Source organism: Pristis pectinata, chromosome 34 (assembly GCF_009764475.1).
Source record: "Pristis pectinata isolate sPriPec2 chromosome 34, sPriPec2.1.pri, whole genome shotgun sequence".
NCBI classification, from domain to species: domain Eukaryota; kingdom Metazoa; phylum Chordata; class Chondrichthyes; order Rhinopristiformes; family Pristidae; genus Pristis; species Pristis pectinata.
The window spans coordinates 12,239,865-12,259,428 of NC_067438.1; the positions used below are offsets into that span (position 1 = coordinate 12,239,865).

The 19,564-nt window shown below is 52.7% G+C and overlaps 2 protein-coding genes across 2 annotated transcripts in view; both read right to left on the minus strand.

Moving 5' to 3' along the window:
* The window catches only part of LOC127585879 (ral guanine nucleotide dissociation stimulator-like), a 113,014-nt gene extending 108,435 nt beyond the window's left edge, over positions 1-4,579 (minus strand). Inside the window, exon 1 of the mRNA XM_052043591.1 lies at positions 4,038-4,579. Coding sequence (XP_051899551.1) covers positions 4,038-4,154 — 117 coding nt within the window. The 5' untranslated portion in view covers positions 4,155-4,579. The remainder of the gene's footprint in view (positions 1-4,037) is intronic.
* An 8,338-nt stretch (positions 4,580-12,917) lies between these two features.
* LOC127585955 (uncharacterized) overlaps positions 12,918-19,564 on the minus strand; it is a 51,667-nt gene continuing 45,020 nt past the window's right edge. The window contains exons 13-17 of the mRNA XM_052043711.1: positions 16,775-17,038; positions 16,008-16,103; positions 15,761-15,793; positions 15,101-15,148; positions 12,918-14,111 (exon numbers count right to left, since the gene is read on the minus strand). Coding sequence (XP_051899671.1) covers positions 15,102-15,148; positions 15,761-15,793; positions 16,008-16,103; positions 16,775-17,038 — 440 coding nt within the window. The 3' untranslated portion in view covers positions 12,918-14,111; position 15,101. The remainder of the gene's footprint in view (positions 14,112-15,100; positions 15,149-15,760; positions 15,794-16,007; positions 16,104-16,774; positions 17,039-19,564) is intronic.

The window sequence follows — 19,564 nt, forward strand, 5'->3', positions numbered from 1 at the left end:
ACACACAGCGCCGGAGGTCGGGATCGAACCCGGGTCCCTGGCGCTGTGAGGCAGTGGCTCTACCCACTGGGGATTGTTTAAATCGTGACTACTAGATGGTGGTGTTAAGACAGTTCCAAGTTCCCTCATATAAAACAGAATGCAGAGGCTGGCAGGAATGCTCTGGGAGCTGGCATGGACTCAATGGGTCGAATGGCCTCCTACATCGTAAGAGGAGATGAGAGTGTGAGGTACAGCAAATAATTAAGAAAGGAATGTTGGCTTTCACCGCAGGGAGATGGAGCCTTGCTGTCAGTGAGCCCCAGCCCCAGGTGCACTGCACACAGCTGTAGCCTCCCTACCTACACAGAGAGTGCAGCAATAGTTCACCGGATTAATCATGGGGATGAGGGGGTTGTCCAATGAGGAAAGATAGAACAAAGTGGCCCAAAACTCTCTGGACCTGAGAAGAAAGGGAAGTTAGACTATCAGATTCTGAGGGTGCTCGATCAGGGGGATCGTTGAGAGGGTGTTGCCCTGAACTGGGAGACATGTCTTAAGATACTAGGCTGATCACTTGAGATTGAGAGGAGCAAGGCTTCAAATCCTGTGAATTATAACTGCAGAGAACCAAGCATCCCAACTGAGCGTATCGAACACGGAGCGAGGTGGTTGGAATACAAGGGAAGCAAGGATGACAGGAACTGGGCAGATTTGAGACCAACGGTCATCGAGTCACACACCAGAGAAACAGGCCCTTCGGCCCAACTCGTCCATGCCGACCGTGTTGCCCAGCGGGCTAGTCCCATCTGCCCACATTTGTCCCTCTAAACCCCTCCGAACCAGATCAAACATAATCCAGAATCAAATTGATCATCACTGACTAACCTGAGGTGAAATTAGTTGCTCTGCGGCAGCAGTGCAGTGCAGAGACACAAGACGTAAAATTCATCTAAAAGTCCGACTCCAGGTTGGAGGACTTTGGTCATGGGGAGAGATTGGATGGGCTGGGCTTGTTTCCCCTGGAGCGAAGGAGGCTGGGGTGGCGGGGGGTGAGGGTTGGTGAAGTGGGGGACAATCTGACAGAGATAGGTAAGATTAGGAGAGGAGTGGGAAAAGTAGACAGAGGTTTTTATCCCCATGGTCGTGGCATCAGAAACAAGAGGTCATAGGTTTAAGGCGAGGGGATGGAGACTTAAAGGGGATCTGAGGGGTAAAGGTCATCACAAGACAAAGGAGCAGAAGTAGGCCATTCAGCCCATCGAGTCTGCTCCATAAGCTAAACTAAACCATCCCTATCTAGCCCCAATTCCCGGCCTTTTCCCCAATATCCCTTGATACCCTGACCAATTAGATACCTATCAATCTCCTCCTTAAACACCCCCAATGATCGGGCCTCCACAGCTGTATGTGGCAATGAACTCCATAAATCCACGACCCTCTGGCTAAAGAAATTTTTCCTCATCTCTGTTCTAAATGGGTATCCTCTAATTCTAAGACTGTGCCCTCTAGTCCTGGACTCACCCACCAAGGGAAACAGCTTAGCCACATCTACCCTGTCCAGTCCTTTCAACATTCGAAATGTTTCTATGAGGTGCCCTCTCATTCTTCTGTACTCCAGTGAGTACAGTCCAAGAGCCGACAAACACTCCTCGGATGTATTTTTTTTATGCAGAGAGCAGTCAATATCTGGAACTCGCTGCCAGAGACGGTGGTGGAATGAGGTACAGTCGTTCCATTTAAGAGGCTTTTGGACACTTAAATAGCCGAGGCATGGAAGCACACGGACCAAATGCGGGCAAATGGGATTAGGTCCATAGTTATGTCAGTCCTCTGGCCTCCTCCACTGCCAGGAGAATTCCAAGAGCATTCTGGAGGAACAGCACCTCGTTTTCTGTCTTGGGACCTTGCAGCCTAACGGCAGGAACATCGAATTCTCCCATTTTAAGTGACCCCCACACCCACCCCCAACCACGCCTCTTCTTTTCTTCCCTTTCCTAGCCTCTCTCTCTTTTTTCTACCCCCCCCCACTTTTTTTCCTCCTTACCTTTGACCCATCCCCCAGTGGATCTGCCCTCCCCTCCTCTCCCCCCCCCACCTGCCTATCACCATCTCTTACCTGCGTCTACCTATCGCCACCCTGTGCCCACCCCGCCTCCCCTCTTCTGTCCACCTATCACTGCTCTGCTTCTCCCTCCTGTATATTGGGCTTCCCCTTCTCCTATCTTCAGTCCCGAAGGAGGGTCCCGACCCGAAACGTTGACCGCCTGCTTTTCTCCACAGACGCTGCCTGGCCTGCTGAGTTCCTCCAACTTCATCGTGGTTTTCATCTTGATTCCAGCATCTGCGGTCCTTTGTTTCTCTATAGCCTTCTAGGCCTTTCCTGTTTAAATTCGCCCTTCACTGACACTGGAGCAACCTCAAGGGGAACACATTGCCTGACCTCACACCTGTTCTTGCTGTTGTGTCCCTGAAGGAACTGCACTGGAGCCCCTAGAGGAAGGTGAAGGGTGGATTTTCCAGGATCTTTGGACACAGCCCCTGGCGTGCAAGGCGAACTTGTTTTGCATTGACTTATTTTACTAAATGCTATCTGACGGCCACACCCCCCACAGGTGACAGGACACTGGACCCGGATGGGATCGTTGAAGCCTGTGCTGCAGAGGTAGAGGCCATTTGGCCCACCTGGGCTCCTTGAACGAGCAGCCCCATTGCTTCCCTTCCCGTCAGTGTCGTCCGCCCCTGCCCCATGTTAGCAACACGTAACACGGACAAAGCAGTCCAACGCACCACATTAACCCATCTGGTCTCACCCTATCCGGGATATTCCCTTAGTCCTACCCATACCTCTCCCACCTCCTCTGTCGTTGTAAACTAACTTGCTTTCTCGCTTTCCCGGGAAGTGAAACCTCCACTCCATTCCTTCCTCCACAGCCGCTGCCTGACCTGCTGAGTGTTTCCATCATTTCCGGCTTTTAATTCCCAACCATCTCTCTTTGTCCCTTCAAGCACTGCCCTTGCCTCTCAAACTACACAATTCCCTTTCTAAAGATGTCCTTCTGGGCTTGGTTTCAGACACCCGGATCAGAAACAGCTGCATCAGCGCTATTTTCCCTGTGTCTCTCCTGCCCAGTGAGAACCATCCACTACCGTCACTGATCTGTGTGTCAGTGGGGAACAGCTTTCCCTCACGTATGCTGTCAAACCAGAGGACTTTGGGCCCCTGTTTAAATTTCTGCTTACCCCTCTCCTCCGTAACGACAAGCTGGGAAACCAAGGCCACAACTGGAGGAGCACAGATACCTCAGGACGAAGAGATGACGGATGGAGGGAGACAATGAGGGAACTGAACACAGGTCAGTGAGCACGGGGGTCCCGGGTACAGGTTAGAGCACATGGACCAGCTTAGTGAGAGCAGGGCGAGGGAGTGCACAGCAAGGACATGGGGTGGGGGGTTAGCTAAGTCCAGGGGCTGGGGTAACAGAGGTGTGGATGTGGAGGTTACGGCATTGAACAGAGGTGATGAACTGAACATCTCTTCTGGGACCAGGGGCACAGTGGCACAATAAAGGGTCTGGAAGTACAGGGGTGAGGGAGAGAGTGACAGAGAGAGACAGAATGTGTCACGGGGAGAGAAAGAGAGAGTGAGAGAGTGACAGAGAGACAGAGAAAGAGAGTGACAGAGAGAGTGAGAGACAGAGAGTGAGAGACAGAGAGAGAGTGAGTGACAGAGAGATAGAGTGACAGAAAGAGTGACAGAGAGCGAGTGTGAGAGAGTGTCAGAGAGCGTGAGAGTGACAGAGGGAGAGTGACAGAGAGAGAGTGACAGAGTGTGAGAAGGCCGGAGGGAGGGTGCCTCAGAAGACGGTGAACCTCTGGCACTCTGTGCCCCGGGACCGGTGGCCCACAGACCGGTGGCCGGTGTAATCCGGGCTGCGGGGGACGGTGCGGAGATGAGCCGCGCTCTGCTGAACAGGGCGTGGATGGGCCGAGCGGCCTGTTCTCCCCTCCTCCCCTGTCCGCGGAGAGTGTAAGTTCGAAGGTACCGGAGGACTTACCGGCGGCGGCTCCCGGTCCGGGTCCCTCGCCCTGTAACCGCTGAGCACCACATCGGGGTCTCCCGACAGTTCCAGCTTCACCCCGTCCAGGATGTGACGGACCGTCCGAGGCAGCATCAGTGGGGGGGGGTCCCGGGGAAGCGGGACCTGACCCCCGCCCCACCTCCCCACTCCTGGGGGTCCGGCAGCCTCTCCACCCCCTGCCCCTGGCTGGGCTGGCGAGCTCGGTTAACCCTGCCCGGGTCCGGGAGCGTTCATGGTAACCGCAGCCACCGTACTCCTGCAGCGAGACATCAGCCAGGGACCCCTCCAACCCACCACTTCCCCCTCAAAGTCTCTTTAAGGTGGCTCGGACCCTTCCTATCCAACGGGACTCTCCGCCGACCCGTGCCCCGGGGAGTTGCAGAGAGAGAGACGGTCCTGCAGCGGCTGTCGCCGAGCTCTGCAGAGCTCCCTGCCGCCTGCACTGTCCGCCACTGCACAGGAGCTGTCACTCAGGCGCCGCACACAAGCTCCCTCTCTCTCTCCTCTCCCCTCCCCTCCCCTCCCCTCCCGCCCTGAGGAGGAAATGAGTGTTCGTGCGACGAGGGAGAGGGAGAGGGAGAGGGAGGTGGGTGTGTTGGGGAGCGGGTCCCCGAGGGGCGGGTGCACGGTGGCTGCGAGTGTTTGACGGCCGGGCGCCAGTGGGGAGGGGCCGGCTCTCCGGCCACGGTAACACGCAAACACTGGCATACACCAACACACACACGCTGACACACCGAGACACACAGTCACACACACACACCGAGACACACACTGACACACACATACACACCGAGACACACACACACCGACACACCGAGACACACACTGACACATACATACACACCGAGACACACACACACGGACACACTGAGACACACTGACACACCAACAAACACTGACACACCGAGACACACAGTCACACCGAGACACACACACACACATACACACCGAGACACACACTGACACACCAACACACACTGACACACCGAGACACTCACTTGCACACTGACACACCGAGACACACACACACTGACACACTGACACGCACACACTGACATATACCAACACACACACAGACACACTGAGACATACACACACACTGACAGACACCAACACACACACTGACATACACTACACACGCACTGATACACTGAGACATACACACATAAAGACACCACACACACACACAGACATATACCAACACACACTGACAAACACCAACACACACGCCACACAGAGCAAGACACACCAGCTTACACGCAAACACACACACCACAAATACCAGCACACAAACACACACACGACACATACACGCACAACAACACAGACTGGTGTGCACAAATGCAGCCACACACACACACACACACACACACACACACACACAGGGGTGGGAAGGGGAGCTGTGAGAAGGCTTCAGTGTATTTTACAGTGCGTGAACAAATGCAAGGCAGATGCAAATGTGAGTATCCACTTTGGTTCCTAAAACAGAAAGGCAAATATTATCTGAATGGTGATTGGAGGAGGGCAGGCAAAACAAGATCCGGGTGTTGCTCCGGTGTCTGGGAGCAAGTGTTCACCTGTAGCGGGTTGTTACAGAAGGAAACAATTCATTGTGAGAGGATTTGAGTCCAGGAGCAAGGATATCTCGCTGTGGCTGTACAGGGCCTTGGGGAGACTCCATCTCCAGTGCAGTGTGCAGTCTGGGTCCCCTTATCTGAGGAAGAATGTTCCTGCTATGGAGAGAGTGTGGCAAAGGTTCACCAGGCTGATCCCTGGGATGGGAGGGCTGATGTATGAGGACAGATCGGGTCAGTTAGGCCTGGATTCACTCGAGTTTAGAATTAGAGGGATCTCACACACTCTTTCTCTCTCTCACATGCAGTGCCTCACTCTCCCCATCACACTCTCTCCCCCTTACTCGCTCTCACACACACTCAGGGACACTCGCTTCCTCTCCCACACTTTCCCTCCTCCCCTCCCTCTTACATACTCTCCACACACTGTCTCACATTGCCTCACACTCTCTCACACACTCCCTCATACTTGCTCTCCCTCCCTCTCGCAAACACACAATCTTCCTCCCTTTCTCTCACACACACTCTCTCACACTCTCTCTCCCTCTCTCACACACACTCTCTCACACTCTCTCCCTCTCTCACACACACTCTCAAACTCTCTCCCTCCCTCTCTCTCTCTCACACCCTCAAACTCTCCCCCTCTCTCTCACACACACTCTCAAACTCTCTCACACACACTCTCTCACACACTCTCAAACTCTCTCTCACACACACACTCTCCCTCTCACACACACTCTCAAACTCTCTCACACACACTCTCTCACACACTCTCAAACTCTCTCACACACACACACTCTCCCTCTCTCACACACTCTCAAACTCTCTCTCTTACACACACACTCCCTTTCTCTCACACACATTCTCACTCTCTCTCACACACACTCAAACTCTCTCACACACTCTCTCACACTCTCTCCCTCTCACACACCCTCTCACACACTCTCTCAAATTCTCTTACACACACCCTCTCACACACTCTCACACACACTCTCACACTCTCTCTCAAACTCTCTCTCACACACACTCTCTCACACACACGCTCTCAAACTCTCTCTCTCACACACACTCTCAAACTCTCTCTCTCACTCTCTCTCCCTCTCTCTCACACACACTCAAACTCTCTCTCTCTCACACACACTCTCAAACTCTCTCTCACACACACACTCTCAAACTCTCTCACACACTCTCACACTCTCCCCCTTCACACACACATTCTCAAACTCTCTCCCTCTCTCACACACACTCTGTCTCACACACACTCACCCTCATCTCCTCCATTTCCTGCACATCTGCCCTCATTCCATCCCCCCCTGACATAACAGGGACAGGGTTCCCCTAGTCTTCACCTACCACCTCACGAGCCTCCGCATCCAACACATCATTCGTCGCAGCTTCTGTCACCTCCAACGGGATCCCACCACCAGGCGCATCTTCCCCTCACCATCCTCCATTTTCCACAGGGACCACTCTCTCCGTGACTCCCTTGTCCACTCGTCCCTCCCCACCAATCCCTCTCCAGACACATCCCTGCAACCGCACCAAGTGCTACACCTGTCCCTGCACCTCCTCCCTCACCACCATCCAGGGTCCCAGACAGTCCTTCCAGGTGAGGCAACGCTTCCCCTGTGAATCCATCGGTGTCATTTACTGCATCCGGTGCTCCCAGTGCGGCCTCCTGTACGTCGGTGAGACCCGACGCAGATTGGGCGACCGTTTCGTTGAGCACCTTCGCTCCGTCTACTGCAACAGCCGGGACCTCCCGGTGGCCGCCCACTTCAATTCCACATCCCACTCCCCCACTGACATGTCTGTCCACGGCCTTGGAGGAACAACACCTCATATTCAGCCTTGGGACCCTACAACCTGACGGCCTCAACATCGATTTCTCTAAATGCCGGTAAACCCTCCCCTCCGTTCACCCCCCTTGTTTTCCCACATTCCTGTGGTCCCTTCACCCCCTTCTCATTCCCCTCCCCACCCCCATGACCTGCCCCTCACCCACACCTCCCTCCCTCTGGTTCCCCACCTCCGTCCCTTTTATTCCAAGATCCACTGTCTTGTTCTATTGGATTCCTCCTTCTTCAGCCCTCTACCTCTTCTACCGATCACCTCTCAGCTTATTACGTCTCCCCCCCCTCCCGCACCCACCTACCTACCCCCTCTCACCTGGACTCACCTGTCCCCTGCCTGCGTGTGCTCCTCCCCCTCCCCCCCCACCTTCTTATTCTGGTTTCTGCCCTCTTCCTTTCCAGTCCTGATGAAGGGTCTCGGCCTGAAACGTCGACTGTTTATTTCCCTCCACGGATGCTGCCTGACCTGCTGAATTCTTCCAGTGTTTTGTGTGTGTTGCTTCGTACACACTCTCTCACCTTGTTTGGACTCCAGGTTCATCCCCACACCCCCTGACCAGCACCAACCGTGCAGTCACCAGCTGCCGTGTGACTCAGTGAGACCCAATCTCAGCACAGAAAGATCCCAGGGTTGGCGAGAACTGACGGGGAGAGGTGTGGGGCAGTGGACGGTTGCTACGGGACCTCCGGGGGAGAGGAGGGAGACCTCCAGGCGACTGTCCCTCACCCCCCCAACACCAGTGGGCTTGTGCACCCCCCGACACCCCTGTACCTGACGGCTGCCGACTACAGGAGAGGGAGGGTGTGGTGGGTGGGCGAGGCTGGGCGAGGATTCCCAGGGACAGGGGACACAGACACGCCCACCGCTCCTGTGACACACACTCGGGACAGAGACCCTTCCTCTGGGCTACCATTGAGGACGTAAGATCCATCTTCTGGAGAGTGAACCAGCATATAGATAGGCATATGGAGGAATTTAAGATAGAGGGATATGTGGGAGGAAGGGGTTAGGTAGTCTTAGGTGTGGTTTGAAGGTTGGCACAACATGGTGGGCCGAAGGGCCTGTATTGTGCTGTATTGTTCTATGGTTGAACCCGCGGAAAGAATCTGGCCCGGATAGTTTCCCTGGCCGAGTGCTCAGATCCTGTGCTGATCAGCTGCTGGGGGTATTTGCAGACATATTTAACCTCTCCCTGCTTCAATCTCAGGTTCCCACTTGTTTTAAGAAGACCACTATCATCCTGGTACCAAAGAAAAGCAAGGTAACATGCCTCAATGACTACTGACCAGTGGCTCTGACATCCACCATCATGAAGTGCTTTGAGAGGCTGGTCATGGCACACATCAATTCCAGCCTCCCAGACAACCTCGACCCACTGCAATTCGCCTACTGCCAAAACAGGTCTACAGCGGATGCCATCTCCCTGACCCTACACTCAGCTCTGGAGCATCTGGATAACAAAGACACCTACATCAGACTAGTATTTATTGACTACAGCTCTGCCTTCAATACTATAATTCCAAGCAAACTCATCACCAAACTCCGAGACCTGGGACTCCCTCTGTAACTGGATCCTTAACTTCCTGACCAACAGACCACAATCAGTGAGGATAGGCAGCAATACCTCCAGTACGATTATTCTCAACAACAAGGCTGCATCCTCAGCCCTCTACTCCCTATACACTCATGACTGCGTGGCCAGATTCTGCTCTAACTCCATCTACAGGTTTGCAGATGATACAACCGTAGTGGGCCGTATCTCAAATAATAGAGTCGGAGTACAGGAAGGAGATAGAGAGCTTAGTGACATGGTGTCATGACAACAACCTTTCCCTCAATGTCAACAAAAGAGCTGGTCATTGACTTCAGGAAAGGGGGTGGTGTACATGCACCTGTCTACATCAATGATGCTGAGGTCGAGAGGGTTGAGAACTTCAAGTTCCTAGGAGTGAACATCACCAGTAGCCTGTCCTGGTCCAACCACGTAGACGCCACGGCCAAGAAAGCTCACCAGTGCCTCTGCTACCTCAAGAGGCTAAAGAAATTTGGCACATCCCCTTTGACCCTCACCAATTTTTATTGATGCACCATAGAAAGCATCCTATCTGGATGCATCACATCTTGACTTGGCAGCTGCTCTGCCCGACACTGCAAGAAACTGCAGAGAGTTGTGGACACAGCCCAGTGCATCACGGAAACCAGCCTCACCTCCATGGACTCTGTCTACACTACTCGCTGCCTCGGTAAAGCAGCCAACATAATCCAAGACCCCACCCACCCCGGACATTCTCTCTTCTCCCCCCCCTCCCATCGGGCAGAAGATACAAAAGCCTGAAAGCATGTACCACCAGGCTCAAAGACAGCTTCTATCCCACTGTTATAAGATTATTGAATGGACCTCTTGTATGATAAGATGGACCCTTGATCTCACAATCTACCTCATCATGGCCTTGCACTTTATTGTCTGCCTGCACTGCACTTTCTCTGTAACTGTAACACTTTATTCTGCACTCTGCGATTGTTTTCCCTTGTACTGCCTCGATGTATAGATGTGGTGAAATGTTCTGTATGGATAGCATGCAAAACAAAGTTTCTCACTGCACCTCGGTACAGGTGACAATAATAAACCAATCCAAGAGATCTGTGAACAATGATGATTCTAATTTAAATGTAACCAAATAGCCCACGGATCTACGGATGCTGCCTGGCCTGCTGAGTTCCTATGGCGTCATCATGTTTTTTTTATCATGATTCCAGCATCTGTTTCTCGAACCAAACGGCCCTGCCACGTGGCCATGTGTGGACTCATCCGCTCGAGCCTTTCATCCTCCCCGTTGACCTGTTCCTCAGCTTCACCCTCATCCCTGGCAGAGTGATGAGCAGGGGACCACCTTCACCACAGCCTCCTTGCTCCCCTCCCTCCCCAACCCTGATCACCACTATCGTCCACAGTTGTGGATGTTCCTTGCCTCGTCCTGAGGAAGGTCTTGAAGTATCCATCATCAGTCTGATGACACGATCTGAAGCAAAGAGGAGTCGGCAAACGTTTTCCACTCACTCATTTGGCTGTTGCACGTGCGCTCTTTGACATGGTAACCTACATAATATGGTTCTTGAGGCTTTATACATCGTAGCACGTTAATGTTCTTCACTGCTAATGGTGGCGTTATCCCTCATGGTCTACCTCTTTGACATTTACATTCAAACCGGTATGTCTCACCATTTCACGTGTTTTATCCTTCACTAGCGTAAAGGACAGGCCAGGAGAAGAAAGGTGGTTCCCCCCGAGGAATGCTGTACTTCTGATGATCCTTTTACCCATTCTGTTCCAACTTCTTCAGAAACAGCAATGTCACCCCAAGGCCCATGGGGCATACAAAGCATTATATTGTCACCAAGTTGAATGTCTTGGATGTATTTTGTTACTTGGTTACTATTTAGGTGTGGGTATATATTGTGCATGTGCATCTCCCACAGTGCACTGGATGGATGGATGGATGGATTTCTTTATTAGTCACATGTACATTGAAACACACAGTGAAATGCATCTTTTGCATAGAGTGTTCTGGGGGCAGCCCGCAAGTGTCGCCACGCTTCCGGCGCCAACATAGCATGCCCACAACTTCCTAACCTGTACGTCTTTGGAATGTGGGAGGAAACCGGAGCACCCGGAGGAAACCCACTCAGACACGGGGAGAACGTACAAGCTCCTTACAGACAGTGGCTGGAGTTGAACCCGGGTCGCTGGCGCTGTAATAGCGTTACACTAACCGCTACACTACCGTGCCTGCCCTAGGCCAACCAAGCCTACCGATACTGCCATTTGTGTTATGCTTAGTGATACAAGAACAATCTGAGTACTCAGTGATAAAACGCTATTGTCTGACAGAACGGACTGGGCAGCCCTTGTGTAGTTAAAGTTTTCTAGAGAAACAGAAATGTTTGGAAGATGGCAGGCACGGTAGTGTAGCAGTTAGCATAACAGCGACCCGGGTTCAATTCCAGCCCGTCTGTACATTCTCCCCGTGTCTGCGTGGGTTCCCTCCCACCTTCCAAAGACGTAAGGGTTAGGAAGTTGTGGGTGTGCTATGTTGGCACCTGATGCGTGGCTACACTTGCGGGCTGCCCCCAGAACACGCTACGCAAAAGATGCATTTCACTGTGTGTTTCCATGTAGATGTGGCTAATAAAGAGATCTTATCTTACTCCCTCCAAATCAGGCCCAATCCCAAATAAAGTAGGGAGGAGATGTGGCCATGCATATCCAGGATCCAGGATCACCAAAATGGGAAACAAGACATCTGTGAAGGGTCTGGTTGGTATCAGAATGACTCAACACGGAAACCACTTGGGTTTTCACTCAGATGGGTGGAACTGAACTAACTCATACATTTTGAAGCCTTATTCTGGTCACCTGGAATGGGATGTCCAAGCAGAATACACAATAGCAGGACGACACCCCTCCTTCCCTCAGTAATTAATGAGATTTGCTTCTCTTCAACTAAAACACACGGTTACCAATCTTCAAGCAGAAGAAGATAGCCCAACAAAACAAGAATCAGGACTTACTTTCAGAAAATTCCAAAAATGAATCTTGCGCAACCTCCAAGGAAAATATGAGTGCTCCTGTGAAAAGGATCAGTCCAACACAAGATGTCACGAGCTGACAACATTGAGTAACAGTACACAAAGACACTGACCAACGCTTGAATTATTTCAAAGCTGGAACAAGCAAGAACATGAAGAAGCAGCATTAAAGATGGACTAAAATGGACCCATTATAGCAGCATTTTTGTGCTGTTGTCATGCATTTATAAAATGAACAACCATTAAAAGTCCTCCGAGGTTTGAGAGATGTGTGCTGCTTTGATTAAGGAAGTGGATACCCAGACAATTTGTGATCACACAGAAATCCTTCGATGGGGAGACCCTCAATGAGTCCCTTGAGCGTCCGATCAAAGACAAGCCCCTCTGGTACTGACAGCCCGGAGAGTTCGCTCCAGAAAAGATCCTGGCAGGAGAGGGATCAAAAAACGAGTTTCAACAAGGACCTGTCACAGCCCTCGCTTGGCAAGTGAGGGGCGTGGCAGATATTCAGTGTCCAGGCAGGAACGGTGGGGAGGAGTTACAGAGATGAAGGCACAGAATCAACCCCTCACCCTCGACCCAAACGGATCTCTTCCCAGAACGGACGACTTGTTCGTCCGCAGCTCATTGCTACGTTTTTCGAAAGAATTGCACTTGTGCTGGAAATCCTCTGTAGAATTATAATCTCTGTGAGAATTTTACTCCTCAAGGTAAAACATACTCTGTTTAAAACAAAATAACTGTTTAGTTAGCTGGAAGTGTACCCTCGTTATTTGGGGGGTGGGGGGAACACCCACCGCTTGAAATAGTCACTATCGACAAATAAATCCCTTCACAAAAGAGACTGAATGTAGTTTCGTAAATTAGTCTTTGCAACACAAGTTGATACAGTATAATTCCCCCGCAGTGAGGGTATGTAAACACATAACTGATGAGACTTTAAAACAGGTACACTCAATATCACCATAGCTGGTGCTCAATGTTGGGCACAGTGCGATCTTGCAGAGGTGTATAAAATCATGAGGGGCATAGATAGGGTGAATGCACACAGTTTAGGGCATAGGTTTAGGGTGAGAGGGTATAGGTATTGGTCTTGCATACCGTTCGTACAGGTCAATTCATTACACAGTGCAGCAACATTGAATTAGTACAGAGTGCATTGAGGTAGTACAGGTAACAACAGTAACAGTACAAAGTGTCACAGCTACAGAGGAAATGCAGTGCAGGTCGACGATAAGGTGCAAGGTCACAACAAGGTAGATCATGAGGTCAGAGTCCATCTCAGATTTATAGAAACCGAAGGGGCAACTCTTTCACCCAGAGAGTGGTATGTACATGGAACGAGCTGCCAGAGTAAGTGGTTGAGGCAGGTACATTAACAACATTTAACAGAAGCTTGGACAGGTACATGGATAGGAGAGGTTCAGAGGGACGAGCTTTGGTGGGAATCTTGGTTGGCATGGACCAGTTGGACCGAAGGGCCTGTTTCTGTGCCGTCGAACTCCATGAGTTATATTAGCTGGAATAAATAATTTACAAATGCCACAACAGGGTTTCAGTGCTGTGCACAGATGGCGGGCTCTAGAGAGAGGAAACAGTTAACATTTCAAGCCAATGACCCCCCCCCCCCCACCAGAATTGGGAAAGGTTGGAAAACAACAGCTGTGGAGATGGGGAAGTGGGGGAGAGAGGAGCCGGAGAGAGAGGGTGGTGACGGGGGACGAATTCCATCCGGTTCAGTGCAGCATGAACGGAGCATCGACGTGTGGACTGGTGAATCAGCATTGCTGTGGAGTGTGGAATGTTGAGTCAGTGACTTCAACAGAACGTGGAGTGTTCAACACATCACAAACATCAACAACAGTTCAGTCGAGCACGGCAGGGCAGGTTGTGTACAGCAACTGCAGTGTGTGGGATCCGATGAAACCAACACAGATCCACGGAGCTCTGGCTCAGAGTGACGAGGTGAAACATTCCTGGAGTCTCTTAGTCGTCTCCGAGAGTTTCTTGTCCTCTCCGGCTGCCGGTCCGATCACTGGGGAAGAGAAGTCAGTTACATCAGAGTTAAGCAAATAGTCAGACCCAGGGTCAACTGCACCCCTTCCCCTCCCCTCCCTTAGACCCCTCCTCTCCCCTCCACCTCCCCCCACCATCCCTCCCCTCCCATCACCAGCACACCCCAGTAAGCATCAGCAGCACCCTCCCCCCACTCCCACTGAAGTCCATCAGACCCAGGGAAAGTGAATCAAACACTAGAGGACACAGGTTTAAGGTGAGAGGGGAAAGATTCCAAAGGGACCCAAGGGCAGTGGGTCTGTGGAACCAGCTGCCAGAGGAAGTGGTTCAGGCAGCCACAATAACTACATTTAAAACACTCTTGGACAGGGACGTGGGTAGGAAAGGTTTAGAGGGAAATGGGTCAAACACAGGCAAATGGGACTGGCTCAGATGGGCACCTTGGCCAGCATGGACCAGTTGGGCCAAAGGGCCTGTTTCCCTGCTGTACTGCTCGACAACTCCAATGCTCAGAGTGTAACTGGCTGGGTGATGGCCGGTGCGGAGTGGATGGGCCGAACGGCCTGTTTCCCTGCTGTCTGACTTGACCCCAGGTAAGATGTGGGAGATGAGAAGAAAATGTCTTCACCCTGAGCCAGCGCATCCTTGGAATTTTTTTCCCAATGGGATGTGGAGTGTATCCGGGACTGGGGTCAACAGGTTGTTGGATATGAAGGGAATTGAGGGATATGGAGAGATTTCACACATTTCCATATTTCCTTACACCACAGAAGGAGACCACTTGGCCCATCGAGTCAGTGCCAGCCCATGGAGTGACCTGATTCCCTACTGATTATCCCCGTAACCCATTCTCCCCACATTCCCACCCATCCCCCCAGATTCTCCCCCTCACCCACACACCGGGGGAACGAAGGGGCACACTGAGACGATACAGTAAGGAGCGTCCGTACTGAGCCAGGTGGGAGCCCAGTGGTGTCGGAGCACAGTGTCCATCAACACCATTCGTACCTCACTCGCTGGTGGTGGAACCGGCCGAGGATCCTGCACCGTCTGAAGCTGTGGATGGAAGGGCAGGGGTTAGAGACTGGTCGCTGTCAGAGAGGGAGGGGGAGGGATGGGGGTGGGAGGGAGAGATGGAGGGGGGTGGGAGGGGGGAAGGAGGGAAGGGGTGGGAGGGAGGGAGTGGGGAGGGAGAGAGACAGAGGGAGGGGGGATATTGAGGCAGTGGGAAGGGAGAGACAGTGGGAAGGGAAAGAATTAGAAAGAGAGGCAGAGAAAGAGAGAGGGACAGAACCTCAGAAGGTGCTCAGTGGGAGGGGAGGTGGAGGGGGGAGGGATAAAGAGTACAGAGCCTGAGACAGAGAGAGAGAGAGAGAAAGAGAGAGGCTGAGAGTTACTGACAAGGTGAGAGGAAGAGAAAGAGGTGACAATGAGAGAATGAGAGAGAGCACAAGGGCGTGACAGTGAGAGAGAGAGAGTGACAGAGAGAGACGCACACAGAGTCAGAGAGAGAGAACAAAAGAGCTGGAAACACTCCGGGGCTCAGACACCGTGTGGAAATGTTCTGGGTCGACCCCCGGGGTCAGAACAACAAGTCCTTGAGTACATCGGACCCACGAGGAGTTTAGAGTCACGTGGGGATGGGAGGAGGGTCGACATTGAGCTTACTCGGTGTGGGATTGTAGTTCCTCTTCACTCCCGCTGCAAAACAAGGAGAGTGGGTGAGAGCAGCTGGTGGAGGGGACGCACACACCTCACCCCCCACTGACACCCCCCACCCATGGGCATAGCCCCATCACACCCCCACCCCCACAGTCCCTCCCCTGCCACAGGACACTCCCCCACTCCCTACACCCCTCACCCTCCCCCACAGTCCCTGCCCAGTTACCCCCCCCCCCCCCCCCCCCGGCCCTACCTCGCCACCTGTAGACGGCACCGACAGCGATGGTGAGAGCGATGAGAGCGACCAGGAGCCCAAGGATGAGTGGGAGCCGGGAGTGAGTCCCCCACACTGGGGAGAGAATCGGAGAGGGTGTCAGAGACTGACAGATACACAGGGGCCGTAATCACACAGGGTGCACCGTCCCGTACTGTAATAACCCAGGGTACACCGCCCCGTACTGTAATAACCCAGGGTGTACCATCCCATACTGTAATAACCCAGGGTGCACCGTCCCGTACTGTAATAACCCAGGGTGCACCGTCCCGTACTGTAATAAACCAAGGTACACCGTCCTGTGCTGTAATAACCCAGGGTGCACCGTCCCATACTGTAATAACCCAGGGTACACCGTCCCATACTGTAATAACGCAGGGTGCACTGTCCCGTACTGTAATAACCCAGGGTACACCATCCCGTACTGTAATAACCCAGGGTACACCGTCCCGTACTGTAATGATCTAGGGTACACTCTCCTGTGCTGCAATAACGCAGGGTACACCGACCTGTACTGTAACACCTGTACTGTCCTATCCCAGGATACACCAGCCCCGCTTCATCCTATCCCGGGACACCCGGGTCTCAACCTCCCTCTGTGAGTGTCTGAGGATCTCCCCCAGCACAGCCCCAGGATCCTCAGACACCTCCCCCACACCTCCCTCTTCCACCCCCCCCCCCCCCATGGACAGCCCCACCCATGGGTGCACTCGGACCCCCTCCCTCATGGCAACCGACCAGCTCACCGTAAACCAGGACGACAGGATCCTCCAGTCCGCTGTGCTCCACCCGACAGGAGAACTGTCCCGGGTCGTCGGGATCGACCTGCACCCACTTCCGGATCTGGTGGGTCCCGTCGTGATTGGGCAGGAGCCCGCTGGAGTGGGCCTCATTGAGGATGGTCCCGTCCCTCCACAGGGTCACCTCGATGGACGGGGGGTGGAAGCCGGTGGCCCAGCAGGAGAGGTGGGGGGTGTGGGCCGAAGGGGTGAAGGTCACCTGGGGGGGGACTGGGGGAAGGTAGAGGGGTGACAGCAGGGTCCGGGAGACAGAAAGACCCCCATCCAGAGAGAGAGAGTGAGAGTGAGAGAGAAAGAGAGAGAGAGAGAGAGCGAGAGACAGATATTACCCAACCCAGATGGAGACAAGAGGCAGAGAGAGGGAGGGAGGGAGGGAGGGAGGGAGAGGGAGAGAGGGAGGGAGGGAGGGAGGGAGGGAGGGAGGGAGGGAGGGAGGGAGGGAGGGAGGGAGGGAGGGAGGGAGAGAGAGAGAGAGAGAGAGAGAGAGAGAGAGAGAGAGAGAGAGAGAGAGAGAGAGAGAGAGAGAGAGAGAGAGAGAGAAACTGCAGAGGTGTCCCTACATGCATACAGCACCCACCCACAGAGAGTGCACCTCCCACAGATCACCACAAGCACTGAGACCCCTCTGCACGCACAGTACAGACTCCACACACACACATACGCGCGCGTGCACACACACACACAACCCCACCACCCCCCCACCCCTCACTCTCCCAGCACTCACCTCTCCCTGTTCCCAACTCCCACCTCCCCTTTTCAGGACAACCCACCCTCCTCAGTCAGTGACCTTCGGTTCATAGAACCATAGAACAGTACAGCACAATACAGGCCCTTTGGCCCACAATGTTGGGCCGACCTTCAAACCACACCTAAGACTATCTAACCCCTTCCTCCCACATATCCCTCTATCTTAAATTCCTCCATATGCTTATCTAACAACCTCCTGAACTTGACCAACGTATCTGCCTCCACCACCACCCCAGGCAGCGCATTCCATGCCCCAACCACTCTCTGGGTGAAAAACCTCCCTCTGATATCGCCCCTGAACTTCCCACCCATTACTTTAAAGCCATGCCCTCTTGTTTTGAGCATTGGTGCCCTGGGAAAGAGGCGCTGGCTGTCTACTCTATCTATTCCTCTTAGTATCTTGTATACCTCTATCATGTCTCCTCTCATCCTCCTTCTCTCCAATGAGTAAAGCCCTAGCTCCTTTAGTCTCCCCACATAATCCATACTCTCTAATCCAGGCAGCATCCTGGTAAATCTCCTCTGCACCCTTTCCAACACCTCCACATCCTTCCTATAATGAGGCGACCAGAACTGAACACAGTACTCTAAGTGTGGCCTAACCAGAGTTTTGTAAAGCTGCATCATTACTTCGCGGCTCTTAAACTCGATCCCCCGACTTATGAAAGCTAACACCCCATAAGCTTTCTTAACTACCCTATCCAACTGTGAGGCAACTTTCAGTGATCTGTGGATATGAACCCCCAGATCCCTCTGCTCCTCTACACTGCCCAGAATCCTGCCACTTACCTTGTACTCTGCCTTGGAGTTTGTCCTTCCAAAGTGTACCACCTCACACTTCTCTGGATTGAACTCCATCTGCCACTGTCAGCCCAGCTCTGCATCCTATCAATATCCCTCTGTAAGCTTCGACAGCCCTCCACACTATCCACAACACCACCGATCTTTGTGTCATCTGCAAACTTGCTAACCCAGCCTTCCACCCCCTCATCTATGTCATTAATAAATATCACAAAAAGTAGAGGTCCCAGAACCGATCCCTGCGGGACACCACTAGTCACTGCCCTCCAATCTGAATGCACTCCCTCCACCACAACCCTCTGCTTTCTACAGGCAAGCCAATTCTGAATCCACACGGCCAAGCCTCCCTGGATCGCTTGGCCTCTGACCTTCTGAAGAAGTCTACCATGCGGAACCTTGCCAAATGCCTTACTAAAATCCATGTAGACCACATCCACTGCACTACCCTCATCAATCTTCCTGGTCACCTCCTCAAAGAACCCTATCAGGCTTGTGAGGCAAGATCTTCCCTTCACAAAGCCATGCTGGCTGTCCCTAATCAGTCCATGATTCCCTAAATGCCCATAGATCCTATCTCTTAGAATCCTTTCCAACAGCTTGCCCACCACAGAAGTAAGTCTCACCGGTCTGTAGTTCCCTGGACTATCTGTACTACCTTTTTTGAATAAGGGGACAACATTCGCCACCCTCCAATCCTCCGGTACCATCCCCGTGGACAACGAGGACTCAAAGATCCTAACCAATGGTTCAGCAATCTCCCTCGCCTCACGAAGCAGCCTGGGGAATATTCCGTCAGGCCCCGGGGACTTATCTGTCCTAATATTTTCTAACAACTCCAACACAACCTCTCTCTTGATATCTACATACTCTAGAACATTAACCTTACCAGCACTGTCCTCACGTCATCAAGGCCCGTCTCCTTGGTGAATACTGAAGTATTCATTGAGGACCTCACCCCCCTCCACAGCTTCCAGGCACATCCTCCCAACTTTGTCTTTAATCGGACCTACCTTGAGTATCCTACTGCTCTTCATGTACGAGAAAAAAGCCTTGGGATTCTCCTTAACCCAACCTGCCAAAGCCTTTTCATGTCCCCTTCTCGCTCTCTTCAGCCCTTTCTTAAGTTCCTTCCTTGCTACCCTATATTCCTCACGAGCCCTATCCGTTCCTTGCTGCTTGCCTTCTTCC